Raw genomic sequence first — 9,214 nt, 5'->3', positions numbered from 1 at the left:
TTTGGCTCTTGTGGACTTGTTTTCATTTTCTTCAGCTTCAGTTTGAATTTGCATATGAGTAATTGATGGTCTGTTCCACAGTCTGCCTCTGTCCTTGTTTTCACTGATGATATGGAACTTTCCCATTGTCTCTTTCCACAGATGTAGTCAGTTTGATTTCTATGTATTCCATCTGGTGAGGTCCATGTGTATAGTCGACTCTTAGGCTGTCTAAAGAAGTTATTTGAAATGAACAAATCATTGATTTTGCAGAATTCTATTATGCATTCTCCAGCATCATTTCTATCACTAAGGCCATATTATCCAATTACTGATTCTTCCTCTTTGCTCCCAACCTTTGCATTCCAATTACCAGTAATAATGACTACATCTTGATTGCATGTTTGATCACTTTCAGATTGAAGAAGCTGATAGAATTCTTCTATTTCATCTTCACTGGCTTTAGTGGTTGGTACGTAAGTTTGAGTAATAGTGGTATTAAATGGGATTCCCTGTCAGCACATGGATATTATCTTATCACAGACAGTTTTGTACCTCATGACTGATCTGGATGTGTTCTTTTTGACAGTGAATGCAACACCATTTCTCTTCAATTTGTCATTCCCTGCATAGTAAACCATGTAGTTGTCAGATTCAGAATGGCCAAAACTGGTTCATTTCAGCTCACTAATGCCTAAGAGATAGCATTGTTTATGCTTTCCATTTCATTTTTGACAACTTACAATTTTCTCAGATTCATACTTCGTACATTCCATGTTATGATTTTCCATGGATGTTTACAGATGTTTTTCTTCGTTTTGAGTTGTGCCCCATCAGCAAGTGAAGGTCTCACAGGCTTTTCCCCCATGAGGTTTACTGCATTTGCATCATCACGGTGAAGTCTACTTTGAGGAGGCAGCTGTTCTCCATTTGCATTTTGAGTGCCTTCCAGCATGGGGGTGGGGTGGGGAGATCATTTTCCAGCACTGTATCTGACAGTGTTTCTCTGCTATTCATAAGGTGTTCAGTGACTGAGTACTTGGAAGTAGTTCATCACTCCTTCTTCCTAGTCTGTCTTCATCTAGAAGCTCATCTGAAACCTGTTCACCATGGATGACCCTGCTGGTATTTCAAATACCGGTGGCATAGCGTTCAGAATCACAGCAACTCACCAGCATCACAGTATGACAAACTGACAAGACAAGTGGTGGAAATAAGTCATTAGTATTGCAAAATTCTATCATGCATTCTCCAGCATCATTTCTATCACTAAGGCCATATTTTCCAACTACTGATCTTTATTTCTAACTTTTGCATTCTAATTGCCAGTAATGCTCACTACATCTTGATTGTATGTTTGATCAATTTCATGCTGAGGAAATTGATATAATTCTACAATTTCATCATCCCTGATTTTAGTGGTTGGTGCCTAAATTTGAATAATAGTGTTATTAACTGGTCTTCCTTATAGTCAATCATATGGGTATTATCCTATCACAGATAGCATTGTATTTCAAGATCTTGAAATGTTCTTTTTGATGTTGCATGTGACACCATTCCTCTTCATTGTCATTTCTGGCAGAGTAGTAAACCATGTTATTGTCAGATTGAAAATGACCACTACTAGTCCATTTCAGCTCATCAATACATACGATATAAGTCTTCCAGTTTTCCTACTTTCATACTTTGTGTATTCCATGTTCTGATTATTAATGGATGTTTGCAGCTGGTTCTTCTCATGTTGAATTGTGCTCCATCAACAAATGAAGGTCCGAAAGGTTTACTCCATTTGTGTCATCACAGTCAACTCTACTTTGAGGAGACAGCTCTTCTGCAGTCACATTTTGAGTGTATTCCAACCTGATGGGCTCTTCTTCTGGCACTATATCAGATAGTATTCTGGTGCTATTCATAATGTTTCAATATTCAATATTTTGGGTCTATCTTACAGTGTTTCACTGCTGTTCCTAGCATTTTCAGTGGCTAAACATTCTAAAGTAATCTGCATCTCATGCTTCCTGGTCTGTCTTAGTTGGAAACTCCACTGATGCCTGTCCACCATAAGAGACGCTGTTGGTATTTAACATACCAGTGGCATGACTTCCAGCAGCATAGCAACATACAGGCCACCACAGTACCACAAACTGACAGTGGAACACACCATAGGTTTCGTATAAAGGGGTTTCAACAAGTTGGTGGGAAAATTGAATTAAAAGAGAATGGAAGTTTCAATGAACTTTTTAAAGCCCCTTTGTATACTTAAAGAGCCTAAAATGTGTTAGAAAAGTTAGTCATCATAATCTTTATAAACGTATTTGTCCTGTCCAGCTATGGTACTTACAGCTTCCGGGCCACACACATTAAGGTGCCAGCCCTTGCCCAGCATTGTTCTGGGCTTTGTGGGATCATAATAAAGAATGCCTTGGGGTGTTTTGACTTTCTGGGAAGATATAAAACATTTTTATAGAGGATAAATTCAAGACAGTGGTAAATATGATACAAATTTAAGAACATGAAAATAAACATTGTTAATAGAGATTAAACTCTTTGGAAGTGAGTCATTCACTTTGTTCTGAAGAAGATAAAAGATTAGCATGAGAAAAATAGGAAAGTATTTCCAAATTAAAGCATAAGAAACTATATTATTAAGAATATTTGTAAAGAATTGTTGTTGTTGTTGTTAAGTGCCATCGAGTCGGGTCCGACCCATTAAGTCCTATTTTATTGGAGTACCTAGAATTTAAAAGCTGTTTCATTATGTGAAAAAAAGTGATGATAGGAAACAAGCACAAATGACTAAGAAAACTACATAAATTATGTTGGAAAAATCTAATCTTCATTTGATGTTTTAGAAAAGACTATGCTTTTATTTTTACTACTTATACCTAGGCAGTTGCCTCTTTTTTCCTGGTTTGAAAAAGTATTACTTTAGTTCTATCTGTGGTAAGGGTAGCACAGTGCCTCTGTAGGATAAACAGTGGACTGTGAACCACAAGGTCGGAGATTTGAGCTCAATAGCCACGCGGTGGCAGAAAGATAAGGCTCTATGCTTCTGCCAAAATTTATAGCCTTAGCATCCCTATACATGGTTAGTGTGAATTGTAACCAACTCAACAGCTCTTAACAATAACAAGTATCTACAGTAGTGGTTATGAATCGGGCTGCGAACCGCAAGGTCAACAGTTCGAAACTACCAGCTGTTCCACGGGAGAAAGATGAGAGTAAAGATTTGCAGCCTCGGAAACCCTGTACAGAGTCGCTATGAGTCGGAACTGACTCCATGGCACACAGCCACCACCACCACAGTAATACTGTGATGACCAGACTGAAGGCTTACAGTATGAGTGCTTGAGCTATTTGGAAAAATTTGACTGAATGGTGCAGAAAACATCAGATTACTGAGGTCTTATGCTGTCTGGAACTTTCGATCTATAGTTGGCATTATGAATGCTTAGAAGGAATGGTTTTATAGTCGTATGATTCTTGTCCTTCTTCCCAAAACTGGTCCAGGTCCAAACCAACCTCAGGTAAATGCGCTTGGAATACTATCTTCTTGGGGAACTTCTTAAGATATAGCCTTTGAATCTTTGTAACTTGGAGGTTATCTGAAAATAAAAAGGGTTTAGAGTTGATGTAAAGGCATAGTGATCTCTCCTTGAAGTATGTACCCTAACTCTGGATCAGGTAAAGAGCCATTTCTGACTTCCTCATTCATGTGAGTCAATTGGTGGTGGTGGTAGTTGTGTGCTATTAAGTGTGTTCTGACTCATAGTGACTCTGTATAAGATTTCCAAGGCTATAAACCTTTACGGAAGCAGAAAGCCTTATCTTTCTTCTGAGGAGCTACAAGTAGATTCGAACTACTGACCTTGTGGTTAGCAGTTCAGCTTATCTACTATGCTATCAGGGCTCCTTGTGAGTCAACTAGAAATTGATTATTCTCCGAGGCTTGTTAACACTGCCAAAGAATGTGTACTGTAATGGTCAAACAGGTCCTTAATATAAACTGCTATCGATAATGTTTCCTAAGAGAATATCGTTTTCTTACAAACACTAACTCTTAAGAGTGCTTTTCTGTGTTTTTAGTCGACCGTATACTAACAAGGTCATCACTTTATGGTACCGTCCACCTGAACTGCTGTTGGGAGAAGAACGATACACACCAGCTATTGATGTCTGGAGCTGTGGGTAAGATGCACTTACTGGTTTGCTTATTTTACATGACACTTTGGTAGTGATGTAAAATCAGCTCATTTGCTAATAATGGATATTTTTTCTATTAGATGCATTCTTGGTGAACTCTTCACTAAAAAACCTATATTTCAAGCAAATCAGGAACTTGCACAACTAGAATTAATAAGGTAAGCTAATGATTTTAGTATTTAGGATGGAGAAAGGTCAGATTCCACACAAAATTTAAAATGTGTCTAGTGTGCCTTTTTAAGAGTTAAAACATGACAGTTCTCTAGCATGCTTAACAAAGGAAAAATTAGAATACATAGCCAGTTTGGTACATGTTCCAATAAAATTAATGTGTTTGTGTGATTAAGGTCTTGAGGCCACAAAAATAAGACTGGGAAGGAAGAATAAATATACTGACGGAGAAAATGAATGGTAGATATTCCTTATAAAGTATGGCTGAAAACTATTGAAGAATATTTTGGTGTACTGTACTGTAAAGAAATAGTCTATTTTATATGCATACAGACATATATGTGTTTGTATATGTATGTTGTTGTTGTTAAGTCCCGTCAAGTCAGTTCCAATTCATAACAACCCTGTATAGGGTTTCTGAGGAGCCTATAGTGAGTTTGAACCGCTGATCTTGTGGTTCAAACCAACCTTGCAGACTAGTGCATTAACTCGCAGCACCAAACCAGGACTCCATATATGTATATGCACACCAGATTATGTGCATATGCTCTAGCTAGCATAGGTCTTTTTGATTGGGAGAGCCTGTCATAGTACTTATTTCATAAGGAGCTACTCATATAGAACACTGGTCTTTCTCTTAAGCCCATATATAACATTCTTTATGACAGATGTTGATGTAAGCTACAATTTACAGAATTATACTTCTCAGCTGGGCAGAATGATCATAAAGCAGTAACCAGAGACAAATCCCAATTTCATACTGTAAACTGTGAAAAGTAGTACCCAGAGACAGTTTTAATTGAACTAAGAGAAGATACTGAAAATTCACAAGTGTTTTACTTTTGGGGGAAACCATTGTAGATAGCTAGAGTGTTGGCAGTTTATTAAACAGCATCGTTAATATCACATGCAAGTAAAATTGTTCTTAAGATAAGTCAGAGACAGCTGCAATAGTACATAGACAGAGAACTGCCAGAAACTCAAGCTGGATTCAAAAGAAGGGGTAGAGATAGCATTTGAGAATACCAGAAAGATGCTTACTTATGCTTGGACTATGCAAAGACTTTTCAACTGTGTAGATCATTACTAAAACTATACATAACACTGTGAAGAATGAGTATTCCAAAACACTTAATTGTGCTCATGAGGAATCTGTACATAGACATTTAAGCAGTAATTTGAGCAGAACAGTGGGATACTGAATGTTTTTAAATCAGGAATGGTGTATGCCAAGGTTGTATCCTTTCACCATAACTTATTCTGTATGCTGAGCTATTCCAAGAAGCTGGATTATTTGAAGAAGAACATGGTATCAGGATTGGAGGAAGACTCATAAACAACCTTTGATATGCAGATGATTCAACCTTGCTTGCCAAAAGGTTTGTTGTTGTTTAGTGCCATCAAGTCCATTCCAACTCATAGTAACCCTGTATAGGGTTTCCAAGGAGCAGATGGTGAATTTGAATCCCTGGCCTTGTGGTTCAAAGAGGATTTAAAATAATTACTGATGAAGATAAAAAACTCCATTGTACGTCAATGTAAAGAAAACAAAAATCCTCATGACTGGGCCAATAAATAGCATCATAATAAGTGGAGGAAAGATTGAAGTAGTCAAGTATGAGGGTGAGTAAAAAATTTTAAGCACTCTAGGCATAGAATTGATTTTAGTCAACTTTTAGAAAAGACTAATACATCATTTTCATCATAATCTCCTTGCTTTTCAATATGTTTTGTCCCTCAGTCAACAAGTTTCCCCTTAGTAAAAAATGTTTAAGCTGCTGCGAGCCATGAACATGAATGCTGTCTTCACGTCTTCATCAGAAGTGAATCTTTGTCCTCAAAGGGTTGCTTTCAGGGGACCAAGCAGGTAAAAGTCCAGTGGAGCAAGATCAGAACTATAGGGAGGATGCTTTAACACCTCAAAAGGAAATGTTTGCAGAGTGTCAACAATGTGGACAGAGGTGTGCAGACATGCATTGTCATGCAAGGTCACAACACCCTTGGATAGCAGTCCTCTGTGTTTAATCTGAAGTTTGGGCTTCAGTGAGCATCTCAGTGTAACAAGCACTGTTAATTGTTGAACCTTTTCCCTGATATTGTTCTATTACTGGCCATTGAGAATCCCAAAAAACTGTAAGCATCAATTTTCCAGCTAATGGTTGGCTTTTGAACTTTTTCTTGATTGGTGATTGAGGATGTTTCTATTCCGTACTCTGTTGTTTACACTCAGGCTTGTAACGATGAATCCATCTCTTGTCACCAGTAACAATTTTTTTAAAGAAACTTACCTTCCTTTGAGTATTGGTCTAAATTTTGTTTGCAGAGTGCAAACACTTTTGTGTAGACTCTTCCATGAGTTGTTTCCATACCCATCTCACACTAACCTTTTTGAAACTCAAGTTTGTTGTGTATTATTTCATAGGTAGAACCATGGCTAATTTTCAAATGATTTGCTGCCATATAATCCACTGTTAACTCCTTTAGTCGACAGAATCATTTCTCATGCACACTCAATGTCATCAGCTGTGAATGGGCATTTTAATATAACCAGAGTGCAGATAATTTTTGATTCCACTTTGTATTTCATTTTGCTTCGTTCTACAATCAACGTTCATGGAAGCGGCAGTTAAGCAATTAAATAGCATATTGCGTTAGACAAATCTGCTACACAAGATCTCTTTAAAATGTTAAAGAGCAAAGATACCAGTTTCAGGACTAAGGTGTGCCTGGCTCAAGCCATGGTATTTTTAATAGCCTTATATACATGTGAAAGTTGGACAATGAATAAGGAAGACCATAGAAGAATCAATGCATTTGAATCATGGTGTTGGCAGAGAATAGTGGGAGTACCTTGGACTTCCAGAAGAACAATCAAATCTGTGTTGAAGGAAGTACAGCCAAAATACTCTTTAGAAGCCAGAATGGGGAGATGTTGTATCTCATACTTATTTTGGACATGGTATCAGGAGGGACTAATCCCTGGAGAAGGGACATCATGCTTGGTAATTTGGAGGGAAGACTCCCCAACGAGATGGAGTGGCATAGTGGCAGCAACATTGGGCTCAAAGGTGGCAGCAGTAGTGAGGATGGCACAGGACCAGATGGTGTCCTCTTGTTCATAGGTTCACTACGAGTGGTACCAAACAACAACAAAAGTGTGTGCAAAATAATAATTAAAAAACAATACAAAATCCATAATGTTGCCCTTTTTGGTGATTGGAGAGCTGTAGGGTAATGCAAGGAAAGATGAATTGCCCCAGTTTGAGCCCAATTCTTACGGGGATAATTTGACATAAATCAGAAGTATGCAAACCAGAGACTAGCAGTGATTTTACTTCCACGACAGACACTTCCTTACCCTAGCATGGAAGCATAGAGCCAGTATGTCCCAGAAATGAGTTGAAGGACTCCCAACACAGAACTTTTAGGATGGAGGTTAAAAAGAAATTCACCAGAAGCATAAGTATTAGGAAACTTTTATTTCACCTTTTTTACTGTTGTTGTTGTTGTTTAGTGCCGTTGAGTCAGTTCCGACCCATAGCGACCCTGAATAGGGTTTCCGAGGCTACAAGTCTTTATGGGAGCAGCTGATAGTTTCGAACTGCTGACCTTGTGGTTCAGAGCCTGATTCGTAACCACTACGCTACCAGAGCAAAAAAACTGTATTTGTCTGTTACACAGTTTTTTACTGTATAACGGACAAATAGATAAGGTTATACAATAATTAATAGATACTCCTGAGAACAAGCAGTAATACTTTTTTCCATGTTGATTGTACATTTAGAGAAATTGGCTATAAGTAAAAAAAGAAAGTGAGAGTAAACTCCAAAGCATTGGAGAGGACAGACTATATTTGCTTAATGAAAAATAGAGTAAAAATAGAAATTAATGTAAAAATGGAGTCAACAAAGCCTCTCAACTATCTCAAAAGTTTAAATATCTTAAAAGTAGTTTATTGTGTTAGAAATTAAACTATCTTTCATATGAAAAGCTACATACTAATTAGCCTGTGCTTAGGAGAAAAATCTACCTAACTTTGAAAGTTAAACACTCAGTTCAGCCAATAAGCTAGAAAACAAAGCAGAATAAACACAAGGAATAAAAGTAACTAATGAATTACAGCAAAAGATAGAACTTACTAATAAGTCTAAGAGCTGCTCCTGTGTTAATTCAGAGATGTTGAACAGTATAAACTTAAAACATTAATTTAACTTAGTAAAAGAAAAGATAACATAAGATTATAAGATGGGACTTGACCAGTATATAAAGAAGATAAAATTAATTATGAGACCACTTGAGTGACTAACTTAACCTACAACATATTAGAATATTCAAATAGAGGAAATAATGTTGTCAAAAGATTTCTCAAAAGAACCAGGTTCCAACATTTTTATAGGTAAGACTTCGCAAATCTTTCAGAAATCAGTCATTGTATTGATTTTTTAATTGTTCCAGAACAAAGAATAATGCAGTAGAAGGTTTTTCTTAGTCTATCCTTAAACATTTCTTGGATTAACCAATATTGTTTTTTCCTTCTGTAAATACTAATCTGGTGATAAGGCAAGCTGAATACTTGCAATAGATAATAGATTGCCAGTCTTTATTATGACCGTGTACTTTATCCTACCAAAAGTACATGGCCGCAATATGGTAGTTTGTTTCTGAATTTTTTTTATGCAAACTATTCTTACTATAATTGTATAGTTAGATTAAATGCTACATAGATACAGAGCTTTATACCTAAAAGGGTTGCTGTCCAGATTAATTGTTGTTGTTGTTAAGTGCCATCAATTAATGGTTCCAACTCATAGTGATCCTGTTTAGCATTTCCAGTGAATGGCTGATGGGTTTGAACCTCCAG

General features: G+C 37.0%; 1 protein-coding gene across 2 annotated transcripts in view; it reads left to right on the top strand.

Moving 5' to 3' along the window:
• Positions 1-9,214, top strand: part of CDK13 (cyclin-dependent kinase 13) — a 196,464-nt gene that overhangs the window by 159,908 nt on the left and 27,342 nt on the right. For both annotated transcript variants that reach the window (XM_006832114.1, XM_006832113.1), the window contains exons 8-9: positions 4,066-4,167; positions 4,263-4,340. In XM_006832114.1, coding sequence (XP_006832177.1) covers positions 4,066-4,167; positions 4,263-4,340 — 180 coding nt within the window. The remainder of the gene's footprint in view (positions 1-4,065; positions 4,168-4,262; positions 4,341-9,214) is intronic.

Source organism: Chrysochloris asiatica, unplaced genomic scaffold, assembly GCF_000296735.1.
Source record: "Chrysochloris asiatica unplaced genomic scaffold, ChrAsi1.0 scaffold00006, whole genome shotgun sequence".
Classification (NCBI taxonomy): Eukaryota; Metazoa; Chordata; class Mammalia; order Afrosoricida; family Chrysochloridae; genus Chrysochloris; species Chrysochloris asiatica.
The sequence above is the reverse complement of the archived record's forward strand: the minus strand, read 5'-3'. Positions and strand labels throughout refer to the sequence as shown.